The sequence below is a fragment of the Eleutherodactylus coqui genome, chromosome 6 (genome assembly GCF_035609145.1).
Source record: "Eleutherodactylus coqui strain aEleCoq1 chromosome 6, aEleCoq1.hap1, whole genome shotgun sequence".
Classification (NCBI taxonomy): Eukaryota; Metazoa; Chordata; class Amphibia; order Anura; family Eleutherodactylidae; genus Eleutherodactylus; species Eleutherodactylus coqui.
This window is the reverse complement of record NC_089842.1, coordinates 91,012,979-91,034,466: the sequence shown is the minus strand read 5'-3', so window position 1 is coordinate 91,034,466 and position 21,488 is coordinate 91,012,979. Positions and strand designations below refer to the sequence as shown.

General features: G+C 43.0%; 1 protein-coding gene across 1 annotated transcript in view; it reads right to left on the bottom strand.

Moving 5' to 3' along the window:
* The window catches only part of LOC136631391 (carcinoembryonic antigen-related cell adhesion molecule 8-like), a 124,716-nt gene that overhangs the window by 47,634 nt on the left and 55,594 nt on the right, over positions 1–21,488 (bottom strand). Inside the window, exon 6 of the mRNA XM_066605670.1 lies at positions 20,073–20,116. Within this exon, the coding sequence (XP_066461767.1) occupies positions 20,073–20,116 (44 nt within the window). The remainder of the gene's footprint in view (positions 1–20,072; positions 20,117–21,488) is intronic.

Sequence of the window (21,488 nt, the reverse complement as noted above, 5' to 3'; positions counted from 1 at the left end):
CTACATTTATTATGCTATATACTGGTTCCTTATAGGATTTTATAAAGCGAGAGACAATTAATATGCATACATAGCAGTTTCTTAATATATATTAGTTTCTTATCATTAATTTTCCTCTCCTAGTCCAAGAGATATTTCCTGACCATCTCATTAGTAAGTTTTTGGCAAGAAATATCTTAAGATAAGAAGACAAAACAGGAAGCTTTGTGATTGGCCGTTTTTTGCCCAATTAATATTTCCAGCTGTATACTTAAGGTGACATCTAGCATATATCTAGGTGAAAGTTGAAAACCATACAAATATATATGTGTGTAACTAAGAATTATAACATGCAAGCAAGAGAGAGACATCATGGAGTCTTTTTAGGCGTACAGCCTTCACAATTACCACAGAAGATCTAGGATACCTTTACACAAGATAGATTTGTTGCTGACATTCCACAACGGAATACCCACAGTAATTCCACAGGAAATCCGCAGTGGCCAAATCTGCACCTACAAGGCTCATAATTCCAAGACTTGTTAAAAGGCGTGACACTGACTTGCAGGAATGCTGCTTTCCAATAGGTGGCACTGTAGAGCCATTGTTCCATCTTCCCATTTGCATATTTCCTAGAAGAGCGTGGATGGCCTTATAAGTCTTCTTACACTTTCTTGGTCAAAATGAAATTGCCTCCACTTGGTTTGTATTGTTTAATTTTGCAGAATTTCCGCAGTGATTCCGCTAGCAGAAATTCCTCAGTGTTAACTGCCTGTGTGAAGGTGGTCTTATGGTGAAATTGTCAAGATGAAATAAATTATAAGATTCTTCACAAAGGCAGGTGCGATAGTTATCATACCACAGAATTTCAAAATATAATAGAACATAAAGGTAACGTGATTTTTGCAGATTTTCATGAAAAGTATCCCAATCAGTCTGGACATTTCTTTAGACAGTTGGCTACACTACAGCTCATTAACTTCCATACACCACAAATAAAACAGATAAATATGTTTTGTACTCATACTCAATGCTTATGAATGAATTGAGCCTTGATTTCCTAAAATGTATCTCATTGAAGTGTCCACCCCTCTCAGTGATCATAGTACTTATTTTCCTAAATAACAAAGTACCTTCTCTTCTTAGTTTTTCGAAAAATCAACAGTTTTGGTAATATTTTAAAATTAATATGCTGTAGTTTGTCATTAGATGCAGATCATGCAGTCAGGATACTTCTTGGGTCCAAATGCTATATAATCTAAATGTAAATGGATACAAAAATTCTGAAATGCTTAAAGGCGTTGTCAAGGCTTGGCTTTTTTTTTAAATCAAATACAGCACCTCTTTTCTCCATAGTTTTGTGTGTGGAAAATTAAGGCTCTTTTCACATTTTGGCCTCATTCACACGAGCGTGTGTTCTGCGAGCGCGCATAAATGTCCCGTTGTTAACCCCTTAGTCCCCGCAGGACTGAGGGGACTCCCCGAGGGTTCCGTTAATCCCTGAGGGGAGTTCCCTCATCACTGAATACTGTGACAGCCCTGCTCGCGGGGATGAAGGAATCCCCTGCCACAGCTGTCACAGCTATGGCAGAGGATCACTATGTTCTTTCATTGCTTTTAATGGGGCCGGGACTGCAGCCGCCCCATTGAAAGCAATGGGATGCAGTAAACCCCGGCAGTGATTTTCGGGGAAGGGCTTGAAATATAAGCCCTTCCCTGAAATTATTCCTGGTTGGTGGAAAAAAAATATTATATATTACACATACACACACACATCGCCTTTCCACTGCTGGCGTGTCCTCCCGCTGTTCTGAAGCACTTTTAGTAGGCGGGGATTTAAAAATCCCTGCCTCCTGAAAGCGCTGGGTCTGACTGGCTGAGTGCTCAACCCATCGCAGGCAGCGCTCAGCCATTCATTAAATGACAGGTGAGCGTTTCCTGTGATTGGTCACAGTGCTCAGCCAATCACAGGCAGCTCTCAGTGTTTCATTGAATTCAACGAATTGCTGAGCGCTGCCTGTGATTGGCTAAGCACTCAGTCAATCAGACCCAGCGCTTTCAGGAGGTGGGCATTTTTAAATCCCCACCTGCTTAAAGTGCTTTAGAACAGTGTCGGGGAGCCAGCGGGAGGACACGCCAACTGCAGACAGGTGATGTATGTTTTTTTCTGAATTTTTTCACCAGCTAGGGATGATTTTCAAGGAAGGGCTTATATTTCAATCCCTTCCCCGAAAATCACTGCAGGGGTTGACTGAATTCCATTGCTTTCAATGGGATGGCTGCAGTGCCTACTCCATTGAAAGCAGTGGGAGATGATCGCAATCCTCTGCTACAGCTGTGGCAGGGGATTCCTTCATCCCCGCAGGGAGTCCCCTTGTCACTAAACACTGTGACAGTGCTGTCACAGTGTTCAGTGATGAGGGGACCTTCGTGGAGCAGCTGCGCTCTCCAAGCACAGCTGCTCCAATGGATGGGCAAAGTATTATGCGATGCGCATATGAAATTGCCCGTTCACGTGATTTCCACTCATGCAAGTCGCACATTTTTTTGCGCACCTATAGGCGCACAAAAAACACACTCGTGTGAATGAGGCCTTTGTTAATGGCTTTCAGTAAACGTATGTGTTAGGAAAAGCTCAAAACTCATATACTTAACCCGTTCCTGCTATAAGGCATACAGTTACGTCCTGTGGGGTCGGGGTATGTATAAAGAGAGAGATCGCGGGGCTATGTCGACGGACAAATAAAAAGGTTATTGCGTGCAAAAGATGGAGGTAGAAAAAAAAAAATGTCTTTGAGAAAAAATTAAAAACATAAAAGTAGTACAGCAAAAAAAACTAATATAAGTTTAGTATCGTAGTAATCATACTGACCCATAGAATAAAGTTATCAGGTAATTTTTGTTGCAGTTTGTGCGCCGTAGAAACAAGACGAACAAGGAGAAAGATGGTGGAAGTTCTTTTTTTTTTTCATTTTGCTCCACTTAGAATTTTTTAAAAGTTTTTCAGTACATTACATAATACTTTAAATAGGACCATTGAAAAAAACAACTCGCCCCACAAAAAACAAGCCTTCAGACAGCTACGTTAATGGATAAAAAAACAAGTTACAATTTTTTAACAAGGGGAGGAAAAAAAGAAAACACAGAAAAAAGCCGCGTCATTAAGAGGTTAAAGAGTAACTGCACTTTTAAAAAATTTTTGACATGTCATTGGGACATGTCAAAAGTTGTGATCAGTGGGGGTCCAGATGCTGAGACTTCCATTGTTCACTAAAAGGAAAGGGCACAAGCGCTCACCCAAGTTCTATTCCACTTCAGGTCTGATAGACTTCTATGCAGCGGTCTTCAGCTAATAAGAAGGGCCAAGGGCTAATTGAAAACCAAGCCAGAATCCATATACAGACAGCTGTTTTGGAGTTTTTGCCCTTCATCCGTGTGCAGTAGATTTCTGAATTGGCTAGTGAGAGGCCTGTGACGTGGGTCAGGAGGAGTATCAGCTCCCCTTAAGGAGAGCACCTAGAAGGTGTATGGAGACACCTAGTGAGGAAACTTATAGGGCCATACATTCAAATAAGGAGGATGGAACAATACCTCTGCAGCGCCACCTACTGCACACTGATGAGAGGCAAAAAGGTCTGAAACAGCTGTATGTGTATGGATTCGGGCTTAGCTTTCAATTCCCAATCATTGTTATAAAGAGCTGTATAAAGGGTCGGACATAGATTTGAAGGAATGCTGCCATCCAATAGGTTGCACTGCAGAGATATTGTTCAATCTTCCTTATTTGCATGTAATTGTATTGACACAGAGTTGAAATTAATTTGGCACTTATACTGTACAGTGAACGCTGTAAGAAGCTAAATTTAAAAAAAGTGTCTGAATTTCTTTTTTTCTGCCATCCCCCACCAAATTTTTAAACAAAACTTGATATGCACCACAAAGTGGTGCCATTAAAAAAATGCATCGTGTCATGAATAAAACAAGCTCTCGTGGGTGTGCTGATGACAAAATAAAAATGTTATGATTCTTGGAACATGACAATGATAAAACAAAACAAATTGTTTGGCCATTAAGCGACAAAATAGGGGGTTAACTTTTTGTTTAAAATCGCTATGTACTAATATGTCTTGTAGATTAATTTCACATTGGTATGGGGAGCATTTAGTTTAACAGGGGGTGCACATACTGTTTGGTGGACACGGTTTGTGAGAGGAGCGCACATATTTTGCGAAGGGCATACATGCTTTGGAGGTTCACGACCTGAGTTGTTGCCTTTTACCTACAGTATGTATATAAAGGAGAAAGCCCTCACTGACTGACTCACTGACTCCCCACTAATTCTCTAACTTCCCACTGTTGTACAAACTTGAAATTTAGCACGAGCGTTCCTTAGGTCCTGAATAGGAAAAATAAAGGGGTCACAACTTGATTATTCAATTCTAAGTACAAAAGTAAGTGACGACCTATGTAATGTACCTAATCTAATTGTCTAACTTTCCGGTGTCGTACAAACTTGAAAATTTGGCATGACCATTCTTTAGGTCCTAAATAAGAAAACAAAGGGGTCACAACTTGATTATTCAATTGTAAGTGCAAAAGCAAGTGGCCCCCTATGTAATGTAACTAATAACACACATCTGTACCGCACCATCATGAAATTTGCCACGAGCATTATTTACATCCTAAATAGGAAAACGATAGTGGTCACAACTTCAATATTCAATTAATGAAAAACTGGAAAAATTTGCGATACATGAGATAGTTCTTTTCTCAGAAACCATAAAACCTAGGGAAATGATTTGTACACTGCGGAGAATCTACCTCACCTCTATGTATACTCTATCTGTATATATTGAAGAGAATCTACCTCATCGCTATATATATACTCAGGAAAATATAACTGACCTGTGTGTGTATATACTGTGGAGAACCTAATGCTCCTCTGAGTATATACTGAGGAGAATCTACCTCACCTCTGTGTGCATATACTGAAGAGAAGCTACCTCCCCTCTATGTGCATATACTGAGGAGAATCTAACTGACCTCTATGTGTATATACTGAAAGGCTGGAAAGTACATAAGGAAGCTGCCATGGACCGCAGTCATTGAGCATGCCTTTAGGGCTAAGAAGTGGCTGCAACCTCTAGTGTGGGGGTAAATTTGAATAAAAATGGGTATTACCTTTTAAGGGTAAAAAGTGAGGAGAGTGGGAGGGGTGGCACATTCTGTAGAGAGACATCTGTACTTGCAGTCTGAAGAGAATCTACCGCTCCTCTATGTGTATACATATTTTATTCCTTGGTTCCTCTAAAGTAACCACGGCTTCAAAACGTTTTCCATGCAAACAACAGGTAAACCCCTGTACCAAATTAACTAGGGCAAAGCCAGGGAATATCAGCTAGTACAGTTTATAGAATGGTGAAATATGATTTTCAACTTTGTACATTTATATTTCAGTTTGATATTTAACACACCAGTAAACCAACACTAAATTGGAGCTTTGCTTGGCATAAGACATGTCTGTAATATTCTCAACATGAATCTAATTTTATTTGGAGCATATGGCCGAAACACAGAACTTGCATTGTGAGCCGCAGAGTGAAGAGGTAACAAGCCACACGTGGCTCCTGAGCCAACTGGTCGGGGAGCATTGGGCTACGTCAATGGGAAACATTAAACAGTTATGCCTCTCAAAATTCAATGGACAAAAGTAGGCTACAGTTAAATGATATAGTCAGCTCTGCTACATCTGTATATTGTAAGAATTAAGGGTCACAATCCGGTTGAATGATTTTCTTGTCAATAAATCCTGATAGAACGAGCGGAGGGCACAGGAGCCGAATCCTTCATACAGATGTAATGTCAGGGAGTGTTTTATTGCAAGGTTTGTAGTCTGTATAAAAGTACTAAGAACCTGATGATCTTTTCTCTTGTAGTTCTCCTCGGCCTGGCAGTGGATGTGACCAGTGGACAGAGGAGCATCCAGCTGATCCCTCAGCATCCAGTTATTAATGGAGCCGTCACCCTGAGAGTTACTGGGATTACTGAGGAAATTGTGAGTTTTACCTGGTTTAAAGGACCAAATACAAATTCTCAGTATGTGATCCTGACATATATTCCTGGTAGTCGGGACCCTATAGTTCCTGATTATCTGTACAATCCTAGGATCACAGCTTTCAGTAACGGATCATTACAGATCAAAGATCTTCAGATCACAGATGGGGGGAACTATACAGTGAAGATGCAGACAGTGATAACCTCACGGGACATATTTGTGTACCTGACCGTCTATGGTGAGTATCACTTTTTCCCCCTTTCTGAGTATAATATATAAAAACTGTCTCAGAGAGACGTCCTAATTGCACGTCACAGCCAATCAGACTTCAGCTTCGATTTCCTAACGGGCTCGGGAGATATGGACCCTGATTGGCACGAGAACAGTTTATCCTTTACAGCATAATAATATAGCAGCATGTGATCAGTAAAAGAAGCAAAGTGACACATGGTCATTATCAGTGATTTATATACTCCCTGGTGCTTATATATGGCATGTCAGTATAACAGCTGGTACTTGTAAATGTTATTGCCAACACACATATGTACAATAATGCAATTATATTGCAGTGTACATTTATAATCAGTACAACCACTATTGTTAATATCCATTAGTATCTCAGCATTGATGCAATGAGATTTTTGGATCCCTTCCAGACCTTGGAAGCTGAGGACTCACATATCTGTGTAAGGGGTTACTGCTACAATGCTGTAAAGGACCAGCTTATAATGGCCTCATTTTTTTGTGTGTTATGCTGCCCTCTTGTGGCTATAATTTGTATTTGCAAATGATGTCCCTATAACTAAATTGGTGCTAATGTTCATTAGCTGCAGGGGAGCATGTATTTGGTAAAACACTGAATGCAGATGCACATTTGATGCTTTAGGCAGTTGCTGCTAGTTAATATGAGGAAAAGGATGTGTTTTGGCTACCGGCTGGAGTCCTGCATCGGGCCCTCCTGTACGGCCTTTTTGCAAACACCAGAACCCAGCTATTGAGAAGACTCAAGTGAATAACTTCATTGGGGAATTCTCTGCATTTGAGAGACGCCTTTACTGCAGGTCCGGAGTTCGTGCTGAAGTGTGGCCTATTTCTGTTTGGCGGGGGAAACTGCCAAGTGTCTCAGCTTTGGATACCAGAAAGACATTTGAGTTCTATGGACTAATGTCTTGATAACTGAGGCTACTTTTAACCACTTAGTGACATGGCCTTTTTTGGCCATGAGGACACAACGATTTTTTGGTGATTTTCATTTCCACTTTTCAAAAGCCATAACTTTTTTAGTTTTCAATCGACGTGGCCATATGAGGACTTGTTTTATGAATGGCGAGCTGTAGTTATTATTTTACCATTTTGGGGTACAAACAGCTTTTTTGATCACTTTTATTGCATGTTTTGGGAGGCAAATTGAACAAAATAAGCATTTTGCCTCTGTTTTTCAGGTGTTTTTTTAATGTTTATTTGCCGTGCAAGATAGTGTGTTCAATTTATTGTTCAGGTCCTTATAGATATGATGATACAGAATATGTGGGGGGATGGGGGGGGGGGGGGTAATTTAAATTCTTTTTTTATACAAATTGGGGAAAATGCGCAAAAAGAATTACGCTAAGGAGGCCAAAAGGGAAATCAAAAGACAATGTTGAATAGTGGAATGTAAACGTGAAAGAGAGAAGCAAGAACAATGGGCCAGGAAACTTGCGATGTATACACAATAGGAACACTGCAAGTTGCAAAATTATGGTGTTGTAAAATGCTATGATCCGCAGACGGAGTGCGGTTGGCTGGACTACTATTCAGTGGGGGACTCTGTATTTATTCATTAGCTGTCGGTTGTAACCCCTGAGCTTCCACTGGATTTATATGATCTTGGTAATACACCTGCACCTCCAGGGATTCCCAATAGACTCAGTGCTAAAGTGCTTAGGTCATTGAGGTGTCTAGACCCGATTCATTGTCTTAGTTTTTGAGGAATATGTTTTCTTTACCCCTTCATACATGGGATTCATGTTGTTGCAAATTTTGAGCAGAAGGTTGAATGAGAGTGTATGGTGACCCAGAGGGTCCACTCGGGACACAAGGTCAATTCAGAGGAGCTGGTAGGGTAAAGCTGTCATGGCGGCACCCACCAGTCTCCTTCCCGGGGGACTACACGCGACCTCTACTCTCATACCATGTATACCGAATATAAGACACTGTCTAATATTATTTTTTGCTTAAAAAGATTTAACTTTTTTTTATATGTATAGCTGCCTGGACCCTATTTAAATTGACTTTTTTAATTAATTGTAAGCAGGGCTTAATTTTGGAGTAGGGCTTATATTTCAAACATCCTCAAAAATCCTGGAAAATCATTTTGCATCCTCAAAAATCCTGGAAAATCATTTTCAGGGAAACAGGGTACTTATAATCTCAGGCATACCACATGACATGACATGGATACATTCACAGGCATATCCCAGCTTCATGCAGACATTAACTCTTCATATGCTGCAGCTGTGCAATACACATAACAAATGACTAGACAATTTCTGCACAGTGCATCTACACAAGACATTACATGCATGAGATTTATGGAGGAGCCAGGAATATTCTGGGCCACTACAAGTGTGGTCGGACTGGCCCACCAGATGGGATCATCGTCTGACATCATTACATGAGATCTAATAGAGAACAACCTCTTCTTAAGCTGACACTTTCGCTGCAACGTTACTTTCTAAATAACGCAATTGTCAGACTTGGGACAAGAGCCGTGTGTGACATGATTACAAGAGATGTTTCTGTCATGAAAATTGGTATAAATACAATTCCACTACTTTAACCCCTTAACGACGCGGCCCCTTTTTCTTTTTCCATTTTCGTTTTTTTCTCCCCCCTTCAAAAAAAATCGTAACTCCTTTATTTATCCATCGACATCACTGTATGAGGATGACTTGCATTTTTCAATAGTGCTATTTAAAGTACCATATAATGTACTGAAAAACTTTTAAAAAATTCTAAGTGAAGTAAAATGAAAAAAAAAACCGACATTTCGCCATCTTTCAGCGCGTCTTGTTTCTACGGCGCACGAACTGCAACAAAAGCGACATAATAACTTTATTCTATGGGTCAGTACGATTACTACGATACCAAACTTGTATGTTTTTTTTTTACTGTACTATTCTTTTTTTTTTTCAAAGACATTTAATTTTTTCAATTATTTTCAGCGGTCATTTTGTGCGCGCAATAACATTTTTATTTTTCCGTCTATGTAGTTGAGCAAGGGCTCATTTTTTGCGGGATATCCTGTAGTTTTTGATAGTACCAATTTGGAATACATAAGACTTTTTGATCACTTTTTATTACATTTTTTCTGGGAGACAGGGTAACTAAAAAAGTGCATTTCTGGCATTCTTTTTTTTTTCTTTTTCGGACGAGGTTCACCGTGCGGGAAAAATAATGCAGTACTTTGATAGATCGGACTTTAAAGGACGTGGTGATACCAAATATATATTTTTATTTTATGATTTAGATTTTTTAATAATAGATATGGCAAAAGGGGGGTGATTTAAACTTTTATAACTTTTTTTTTTTTACAACTAAAAAAACTTTATTGATTTTTTTATGATTTACTTTAAAGTCTCCCTGGGGGACTACAACCGGCGATGCTTTGATTGCTCCTGCAGTATGACGTAATGCTATAGCATTACGACATACTGCCATTTAACAGGTAGTCTATTAAGCCACCCCACGGGGCTGGCTTGACAGGCAGTCTGCTAAGGCAGCCCCAGGGCCTTTCAGAAGGCCCCCTTCTGCCATGACACCTGCACGACTCCCCGGATCTCACCGCGGGGGGGGGGGGGGGCGTACAGGATTTGAATGCCGCTATCAGAATTGGTTAATAAACAGCTGACGCCCGCACTGTATGAAGAGAGGTCACCCCGCAACCTCTCTTCCTACATACCCCCCAGCTCCATGTCGTACCCTTACATCATGGAGCGGGAAGGGGTTAAAGTCCCTAATAAGTTCCTGCATTAGAATACATTGTTATCAGCATATATATCAAAATAAATAAATAAAAATAAAAGTATTTACTTTAGCAGCATATATATCAAATATGTTTGTTCCTGCACAACTTTTTTGTGCAGTGAACAAGAGTATTCTGCACGCATGCCTGCAGGCACTGCTCATTCACATAAACAAATTACCTAAAAGTGCTGGCGCTATACAAAATAACAAGTCCCTTCCCCTTCTTGACCTCCTCCAGACCTTTCATAGTCTCCACTGATTCAAGAATCAGTATCAAAAATGGCCATTTATGCTCTCCAATTCTGTGACGCTGCGACTTGAAGTTATGAGTATGATAACTCTCCTCTGCTCTATGCCCTGACCACAAAAATGCTTTGCCACAGGTAATTCCATCTTTCCCTCTCTAATTGTGGTGATGAAATCAACATTCACATGTTCCATGTCCAATGTTGTGTATCTGATCTGGTGCAGTGAATGTCCTGCTGGGGAGGCTTTATATCGGGAAAACAAGACAAAAACTGAGAGCATCATACCTACAAGATTACTTGGCTGCTCTTAGGGCTCAGTCACACGGGCGCATCGGCGCCCAAGTAACTGCAGGAAGGAGACGGCTGTACCTCAAGACGGATGTCTCTCTACAGCGCCGGGAGAAAGAACATGTGACCAGCTTCAACCTGTTGTTTTTTTTGTTTTTTTGTTTATTTTCAGCATTAAAAAATGTGCTGAAAAACTAGGCTTATACTCGAGTATATATGGTAATTGTTTTTCACAAATATCACTTTTATGACAGTTTTCTTTGTTTAAATAAAACAAAAACTGGGAGGACTCATCCCAAATGTGATAGCACTAGGTCTTCTGTGTTCAGCAATACCCCTATTGTAGCTCCAATCTACCTATAGGATACATGGCTAGGCCTTCCTGTAAATCACATAGGCATTACAGGTAGCAATCTGAATAAGGCCTGAGCCCTTTCCGGCTTCTGCGTATACAAACGCCATTTTGCCGGCAGGCGCATGCGCAGAAGTCGGGGAAGGACCATGGAGGATAATCACATTGGGGGACAGATGTGGAAGCCTCCAGTTAGAAGTTTAATCTCCCCTCACTGATTGCATCGGTGAGAGGAGATGAAACGTTAACTTTTTTTTAACCATTGGATAACTGCAATCACATGCCCAGGGACCACTCACTGCGGCCCATGGTCACTGCCACAGGCTCTTGGCAACCTTTGATAGTCGGGAGCAAGGAAATTATAAATTTCCCGGACCCTCCCCAGCTTCTGTGCTTGCGTCCGCCATTTTGTGAGTGGTTACATGCGGGTACATGCCCAGAAGCCAGGGAAAAGTCTGTGGATAAAGATGTCATCGGGAGACATTATTGGAGGCCTTAGGCCTCATGTCTACGGGGAAAATCAGGCCGCTACGGATTCTCCATGGAGAATCCTTAGCAGGTCCCACCTGCCCCGCGGACATGAGTGCTGAAAAGAAGAATTAATAAGTATTAACTTACCCGCAGCGGACCGGGCACCTCTTCTCTTCTTCACGGCCGGATCTTCTTTCTTCGGCCGGCGGATGTACTCTGCACGTCGACAGTGTGCCACGCGCATGCGCCGAAGCAAGAAGATCCGGCCATGAGGAAGAGAAGAGGTGCCTGGTCTGCTGCGGGTAAGTTTATTCTTATTTTAGGTCTCCCGCGGATCCGGACGGCTTCCATAGGCTTCAATAGAAGCCTGCGGGAGCCGTCCCCGCGGGAGACCCCGCACTAAAATGGAGCATGTCACGTTTTTTTACATGCTCCATTTTTTTTTGTATTCCCTTTTATTGACCATCCGCGGGTATTTATCTACCCGCGGGTGGTCAATGCATCCCTATGGGGTGCGGATCCGCGGGCGGAAGAAGAGTTAAAATCCGCTGCGGATTTTAATTCTTCTTTTGCCCGTGGACATGAGGCCTTAGATAAATAGTTTCATCTAGATGCAGCTTTTAACCTTTTTTTCTTTTATTTTTATATGATCGCCGTTAACATGTGACCTTTTGCACGCGTGAGCAAGATTTTAAATTTGCTGTGCTAGCCCTGGCTTTTGAGCACATGCCTGACATTTTGCCAGCCAGCACATGCGAAGAAGCCAGAGACAGGTCCTTGCAGGACCATATTGTGAGGGGACATCGCAGAGGCCAAAGGTGAGTAGCTTCATCTTCCCTCATGGCTAGGATCTATAGGAAAGCTTATAAAAGTCTGAATACTGGGGGCCTGAGTGCTGAGACCTCCACTATCTTGAGAATGAGGGACTTGTGTCCCCCTATTCTTGTCACTGCGGGGGGGGACTTCTCCTACCTGCAGTGATGTAAGACTGAATGGAGAAGTGGCCACACTTGTAGTCAGCTATCTCAGGCTGTGCCATTGAAAATGAATAGAGCAACGTGCGTGCAAAACCACCGCTTCATTCAACCTCCTTGAAAGCCCACAATGAGAAAAAACAGGGAGTTATGGAACCCTGTTTTCAGGATCGGAGACCCTCAATGCTCAGAATGTTATCACCAATCATATTGATAAATGATCAAAGTTCATTCTGGTACAATCCTTTAACTTAGAATTCTCTAAAATAGTACTTAAAAGTTATTCTGAGACATATTAGATTTTATTTACTTTATTTATTAATTAAAATTCTACGTTTGATCTAAACAGGAAATCTTATATATGACAATTGTCCTCTATGTTCTTACATTCACAGAGACGGTCACTAAACCTAAAATCACAGGTCCCACCACCCAACCCAAGGAAAATGACACCGTCACCCTAACTTGTGACACCTCAAAAGCTACAACTATAAGGTGGACCAGGCGTGGTGCCCACATCTCCTCCGAAGCCAAGTTATCTGGAGATAACAAGACTCTCACCTTAAGGGCTCATGTCCACGGGCAAAATATGATTAAGGGCTCATGTCCACGGGCAAAATATGATTTAAGATCCGCAGCGGATCTCCCGCATGCGGATCCGCATCCCATAGGGATGCATTGACCACCCGCGGGTAGATAAATACCCGCGGATCGTCAATAAAAGGGATTTAAAAAAAAATGGAGCATGGAAAAATCTGGACCATGCTCCATTTTCGTGCGGGTCTCCCGCGGGGACGGCTCCCGCGGGCTTCTATTGAAGCCTATGGAAGCCGTCCGGATCCGCGGGAGACCTAAAATAGGAATTTAAAGTATTTACCATCCGTAGCGGATCGGGAAGGTCTCCTCTTCCTCACGGCCGCATCTTCCTTGCTTCGGCTCGGCGGATGTGCCCGGCGCATGCGCGCGGCACGTCGACGACGTGCCGGCGACGTGCCGCCGGCGTGAGGAATTCATCCGCCGGCCGAAAAAGAAGATCCGGCCGTGAGGAACAGCTGACCTTCCCCGCCCGCGCCGGATAGGTAAATGCTTTTAAATTCTTATTTTCGGCGCTCATGTCCGCGGGGCAGGAGGGACCCGCTGCAGATTCTACATGGAGAATCTGCAGCGGATCTTATTTTCCCCGTGGACATGAGGCCTCACTGTTAAACGAGCAGACTCAGGAGAATACCGGTGTGAAGCTGAGAACCTTGTCAGTAAGGAGTCCAGTGATCCCTATAAAGTATCTGTGGCCTGTGAGTAACCATAATAGTTGTACTGCTGTGAATATCATATACAGTATCTCTAATATATGTCTGCTGATATCCTGACTGACTCTGACATTAGATATCATGATCGTCTGATGACTGGAGCTGCCCGAAACATTACAATCATTAGAAGGTTGTTTAAAAAATATTCCACCACGAGAGGCAGAAGAAAAAGTGGGGAAAGTTCTATTATATTGACAGATCTGATGCCGTAAACCTCAGAGTAATGAGTGAAAAACCTCCAAAACAACAGATGACATTTTCCGAAGAATATCTGTTATTCTTTGGCCCCTGAGAAGTTATTGGAGAAAATACCATTAGAATCATTACGTTCGGCTGTGAATTCTCATGTCTATGGGCAATGTTACTTATTGCACCTTCTTCTGTTTGTTTTGCAGATGGCCCAGATAAGGCACAGATACAAGGTGAATTTCTAGTTGGTCTTGGTTCTTCCATCACATTAACATGCTCTGCTGATTCTGAACCAGATCCCGAATACCAATGGAGATTTAATGGAAAAGCCTTAGCGCAAAAAGCAAGCAAATATGTTGGTAATGCTGAAACTAAGGATCAAGGACTATACATGTGTGTGATGAGGAACCCAGTGACCCTCCGCACCGCTACTGTCTCTGTATATGTGAATGTCTCTGCAGGTAAGATTATAAAGAACTTGGTAAATCAGTCACCATTTTCATACTATTGTAATACAATCGCCTTTTAAGGTTTGTATTATTGTTGAAAAATCTGGACCCCCATCCCCCCTCAACCCCTTTCTCACTGTTCTACTGAACCAAATATAGATGACCTCAGAACAAATGGGACAGTAACATGACACAAAAGCGTCTATTTATAATAGATTACATTTTTAATTATATTCTTTCTAGACACGATATCTGAAGAGTACAGTCACATTGGACTTGCACTTGGCCTTGTCTCTGCCATAATCCTGGGAGTTGTACTAATTATTGTTGGAAGTTTCTGCTTATACAAGAAATTCTCAACGAGGAGGCTGAACGGTAAGAGATAATGATTGTGGGCGCATTCAGACGATCGTATATCGTCTGGGTTTTCAGCCCGTCCGATATACGGCATCCCTCTCTGCAGGAGGAGGAGGCTGGAAGAGTCGGGAGCAGTGCACTGAGCTCCCGCCCCCTCTCCACTATTTGCAATGGGTGGGGGCGGGACGAGGGTGGGAGGGGGGTGCCCTGCAGAGAGGGACACCGTATATCGTGCGGGTGTGAAAACCCAGCCGATCTACGGTCGTCTGAATGCGCCCTAATACTGATAGAATTAGTAGCCATCACCAGGATTTATGTTATTTAGCAGTAGAATTTACATGGAGAGCACAGGCCTGAAGTGCACTTTATACTCCACATTGTTCTCAGTACATAACCATGTAATAGTAATATAATCCGTTATCCAAATAATTTTTATATATTTCTGTTGTACTGTACATGGGCTTTATATTTATATGAGCTTTTTCTAAGAGGAAATGTAACAAACGTAAGGGCTGTCCCGTTGTAAACTATTAATGGCATATGCACAGCACAGCTCATTAATAGATTGGCAGGGGTCTGTTACCCAGGATCACCACCGATTAGCTGTTTGACAGGCCAATACACTTGACCAATTGAGCTGATTTCTGCAGGAAGCAGACAGTTCTGTTTGTACTGTAGTGGCCAGACTTAGTATTACAGACAAAGTTTCCATTCACTTCAATGCCTATATTACCAATCCTAGCCACTGCTTTATAAGAGTGGAGCCAATCAGAGGCAGCCCTCACTCGGGTGTGAGTGAGGGCTGCCTCTGATTGGCCAGGCTGTGACCAATCAGAGGCATCTCATTCAGCAGGCGGGGATTTTAAATCCCCGGCTGCTGAATACTACTCACAGCTGTTCAGAGCAGTTCAGGAGAACTGCAGCCTGCCGCGCTGAACTCCGTCTGCCGGGACCAGGTGAGTATATATATATTTTTTATTTTTACACATTTCTGGATGAATTGCAGGGAAGGGCTTATATATTTAAGCCCTTCCCAACAATTCATCCCGCGATCGCCGGCAGCCCATTGCTTTCAATGGAGTCGGCTGTATTGCCGGCTCCATTGAATTCAATGGGCTAACATCGTTCTGCCGGTACAAGGTGAGTATATATTTTTTTTATTTTTACACATTTCTGGATGAATTGCAGGGAAGGGCTTATATATTTAAGCCCTTCCCGACAATTCATCCTGCGTACGCCGGCAGCCCATTGCTTTCAATGGAGCCGGCTGTATTGCCGGCTCCATTGAATTCAATGGGCTAACATCGTTCTTCTCTGCCACAGCTATTACAGCTGTGGCAGAGGAGAACGATCTTTACGCTGACAGTGGAGGGGAGGGGGTCTCACTCTTGCTGCTATTGTGGCTTAATAGTGGGACCTGGGAACTTGAGATGCAGCCCAAAATGTAGCTCCTCGCCTGCCCTATTCGTTTCTGTGTCGTTTCCATCACTTTCTTGTGTTTTGCAGATTTTCACAAATGAAAACCTTAGCGAGCATCGGCAATATACAAAAATGCTCGAGTCACCCATTGACTTCAATGGGGTTCGTTACTCGAAACGAACTCTCGAGCATCACTGAAAGTTCGACTCGAGTAACGAGCACCCGAGCATTTTGGTGCTCGCTCATCTCTAGTGCTGTCATAATCATAATAACCCATAGAATAAAGATAACATAATTCTACCACACTGTAAATATAATAAAAATTAATCACAAAAAAGAATGGTAAAATTGTTTTTTTCCCACTACTCTGCAGCAAAAACAAATAAGTTATTACATGTACCATACCCAAAATTGGTTCCTATAAAAACTCATCCTGCAAAATACAAGTTGTCATATAGCTTCATGGACGAAAAAAATAAGTTATGACCACTGTAACACAAAAGGGATACGATTTAGGCCCAATGCCCACAGCCATATTTGCACTGCAGGATCCGAAGTGAGCGTTCGCCTCCGGATCCCGCAGCAAATACGCCCTATAGGACATGCTATAGAAAACGCTTTTCCATGTGCACGAGCGGAAATTAACTGCGATTTTCCGCTCATGGGGAAAAAAATAAATAAATCGCAACATGTCCTATGCTAGTGCGAGCCTCGCACGCACAGCTTTCATTGCAGTCAATAGAAGCAGTCAGTCCCGCAGTGAGTCGCAGTGGATCCGTGGGGGTCAATGTCGGGGCACAGGGTCTGATTCCGCTGCGCGATTTTGCAGTCTGAATTCGACCCGGCCGTGGGCATTCGGCCTTATTGGCTCTTGAAGCTAAAATTAGTTATGTCAGTAAGGGGTTAAAATTCCACTTAAGGAAACTGAATTCTGCACCAAGTGTATTTACATGAGACTTAAATTCAAAATCTACAGTAAAAAAGTTACATTTTTGGGAAGGTTTTTTTCTAATTTTAATGTGACTATTTGCAGGTTATTTGATGTTTTCTGTGTAATAGGACTGCAACGTTAAGGAAGGGGGGATAGGAACAAAGGAATAGAACAGAGCAGGAGGAAGAGAAGTAGTAGGAAGTAGTTGAGAGAAGTGCTTGGTGCAGAACGGAGGTTGAAGCAGGAGTCTCTCTTGGTTGCAAAAACAGTCCTAAGGATAGTTCACAAGGAGGGAAAAGACACAGCTATTGAGAAGCTTGCAGAGTGGACAGAGAGCAGCTATACTGTGGACAAACGAGGAAGGGGGACTCTCTTGGTTTTTGCTACAGGGTTGTAACAATTGTCCTATGGGAAGGTTTGTTCTGGTGAACAGGGAAAGGATTGCTGAACAGGGAATTCAATGCCAAGTGGTTCCTCCATTCCCTCCCCTCTGATGACTGAACCACTGGCTTAACTATAGTGGGTGCAGGGGATGCGGTTGCACCCGGGCCCAGGAGCCTTAGGGGGCCCATAAGGCCTCTCTTCTCCATATAGGTAGCCCAGGACTATGAATAAAGCATTATAGTTGGGGGCCCCGTTACAGGTTTTGCATTGGGGCCCAGGAACTTCAAGTTACGCCTCTGCTCTGAACCCTAAGCGCAGCCAAGTTTGCAGTGGGGGTTATGGAAACCTAGAAGTGAAGGGTGCCATACCAATATGAGGCTTATGTCATATCTAAACAAAATCAATAATGGGAATATATCTGTTTGTTTTACTTTTTTTCACCCATGTATTTTTTTTTACACATTGCAAAAGGAAACAAATATTTATTGCATAGAATTCTCCGAAGGAAAGAAATGTTGGCAGTTGAGAATGACTTCAAGTTCATACACGCAATGTATACCTCACAGCCTAGGGAGAGTCTTAACTTGTACACTTGGATGTAATTTCATTCCTATCTGTTGGTAAATGTTTTGTTTCATTTACTGGACATTAGACAATGACTCCTCACACACCCTGCACCTATCTGCTTTGCATAGTTGGGCTGTGAATAGCGCACTATACAAGAAGGAAACAAGCAGTGAGACACGCCGCTTGTCTATAAATGATATGGATCTCTCATGAAGTTCATAGCTGCAGGTCTGGTTTATTAAATCCCTGACAAGCAGATATTACCACGGAAAGTCCCTTGTAGCACATAGTTATTCAAATAAGTGGCCGACCATGTAATACATAGGTGATCTGTTCTGCCAGGTCTTTACACTCAAAGATCAACATGGCACATGTGGCATGACAAATTGGCCACAACTTTGCAGTCACGGTAGTCACATTTTTCTTCTTTACACCACCCCATCTCTGCTGCACGCTGCTTAAGACATTTGTAAAAAGCATCTGGCACATACTAACTTTGGCGCTTGTACCTCATTATTTACCACAATTTGTGGCAGAATTCTGATGCACTTTTAGGAAATCTCTACCAATGTTTTTTAGAAGAAATTACAAGGAAGTGTAAAGTAATTGTGTAAAGCAATGTGTCACATGGGAAGGTTCCTTATTCTCTGTCTGAAACCTACTGACAGAAGATACTTTATACCACTTCAGTGAAGCTATTGGATGTTATTTTGGGGTTTGATTTGCTATAAAAAAGCTGATTTGTAATGTTCGACTATTTCTTAGAGAGAATTGATAAATACTTCTAAGGCCCTCTGTCCACGGCCAAGGTGGAATATCGCTATTGCTAGGGGGAGAAGGGGGAGTACTGACAGGTCTCTGAGGTGAGCCTATCTAATAGATAGGCTGACCACGGAGAATCGCAGCATGCCGTGATTTTGAGTACTGCCTGTTTTATTTTAGTGCATTTCAGCAAATTTAAGGCGCATTCAGACGACCGCATATCGGCCGAGTATTCACGCCCGGCCGATATTTACGGCGTCTCTCTCTGCAGGAGGAGGAGGCTGGAAGAGCCGGGTGCAGTGCTCTGAGCTCCCGCACCCTCTCTGCCTCCTCTCCACCCTTCTGCACTATTTGTAAAGAGAGGAGGCGGGGCGGGGCTAAGTTTAGGGAATTAGCTCCGCCCACATCCCGCCTCTCCCCATTGAAAATAGTGCAGGGGGGCGGAGAGGAGGCAGAGAGGGGGCGGGAGCTCAGAGCACTGCTCCCAGTTCTTCCAGCCTCCTCCCCCTGCAGAGAGAGACGACGTATATCGGCCGGGCGTGAATACCCAGCCGATATACGGTCGTCTGAATGCGTCCTTAAACGCGATGCATCTCATATTGAAATGAATGGGGAGCGTTTTCAATATTGTAAAAAATGTGTCCTCATGAGCGTTTACTGCACTTTTTTGGACTGTTAGACCCGTTCATATTGGCGCAGGACACACCTGTGCCGGTTGTGAACTGGTTCAGTAGTCTAATTAGTCCCCAGTATTAGAAATTAACAATGCCTGATTTTGTGCGCACAAAAATAGAGCATATGGGCGCAAAAACGTGAATGTGAGGGAAGCCATTGAAATCGATGGGATTTATAGTCTGCAATATTGCATGTAAAATCCCTTGTGTGACGGAGCCCTGAGGGGGATTTCCTTCACATGGGATAGGCAGTGTAATAATTAACTATCTGAGCAGAAGCTTTCTGCGGGTCAGAGTCAGAACTGATCGTATAAATCAGCAACTGAGGGAAACCCCATGATCAACATCTGAGCCGGGTATGAGTCATGTCTGCGGCATGTCATGCATACATATGGCCTATAGTGCTTAATGGGAAATGACTATACTTGTGTCTCTGATTGTAGAATGATACCATGAGTGAGGACAATCGTTGTACAACGCTGTGGAATACGCTGGCGCTGCGTAAGCGAGAGGAAACAAATAATACAGATCAAGCTCAGGTTCTACCAGTTCTACCAGCCTGGGTTCATTGATTGGCCATCCCAAGTTTTGTATATTCAATACACTAACAATTTCAGTTACTGATACTGAATAAGTCACATATACGTTGCATAGCACTTACCATTTTTGGATGAGCCTTTCACATTTGAATTCGTGTGACTCGGGCTGAAAATCAAAATGCAGCATATGTATCATAGATTGAAAGAAATGCAAAGAGAAATCCGATAACTGACATATGTAACAGCTGTGAGCTCCACAATGGAGGGCTGTTGCTTTACCAGTTATATAAACACACTAGAAGATATACCCTGTGCTGCAGGTGATTTTATGACTAGCAGTCCTGGAATGTACAAAGTGAGCCACAACAATACGCACCGCACTGTTATGGAAGTCGTCCAAAATAAAAAGGTGTTGCCCATAGCAACCAATCACAGCGCAGCTTTCATTTTACCTCAGCAGTATAAGAAATGAAAGCTGCGCTGTGATTGGTTGCTGTTGGCAATAAAAGTTACAGGGGAAGTCGTGAGTGTTCGATTTTTAATTCCACCAGTATTCGGCGCCTCGTGCTGAAGAACGCTCACGCAAAATTCCACTCAAATCGGAGCAGAACTGGGGATTTGTAGACAACACAAACAAACAGATTGTGCGATATATATACACACACAAACACACATACAGCCCGGGTACCCGATACAGAACGAGGTAAAATAAAAGCTGTGCTGTGATTGGTTGTTATTAGAGATGAGCGAGCATACTCGCTAAGGATAATTACTTGATCGAGCATTGCCCTTAGCGAGTACCTGCCCGCTCAGAAGAAAAGGTTCGGCTGCCATCGCGGGTGAGAGGTGAGTTGCAGCAGTGAGCAGGGGGAAGCGGGGGGAGAGAGGGAGAGAGAGATCTCCCCTCCGTTCCTCCCTGCTCTCCCCCACCGCTGGCAGCCGAACCTTTTCTTCCGAGCGGGCAGGTACTCGCTAAGGGCAATGCTCGATCGAGTAACTGCCCCTAGCGAGTATGCTCGCTCATCTATAGTTGTTATATATTATACTGCTGAGGTAAAATGAAAGCTGCGCTGTGATTGGTTACTATTAGAGATGAGCGAGTATACTCGCTAAAGGCAATTGCTTTAGCAAGTATCTCCCCCGCTCGAGACTGAAGGTTCGGGCGCCGGCACGGGGGAGCGGTGAGTAGCGGCAGTTAGCAGGAGGGAGCGGGGGGGAGAGAGGGAGAGAGAGATCTCCCCTCTGTTCCGCCCCGCTCTCCCCCGCAGCTCCGTGCCCGCTGCCGTCACCCGAACCTTCCGTCTCGAGCGGGCAGGTACTCGCTAAAGGCAATGCTCGCTCGAGCAATTACCCTTAGCGAGTATACTCGCTCATCTATAGTTACTATAGGCAACAGCTTTTAATCCTCAGTCCTGAGATAAAATGAAAGCTACTTATATCTAAAACACTAAAACTGTTTGTTTATGCTGTATAGAAATCCCAGTTCTGGTGCGATTTGAGTAAAATTGTACATTTTTTGTTACCAATAGCAACCCACC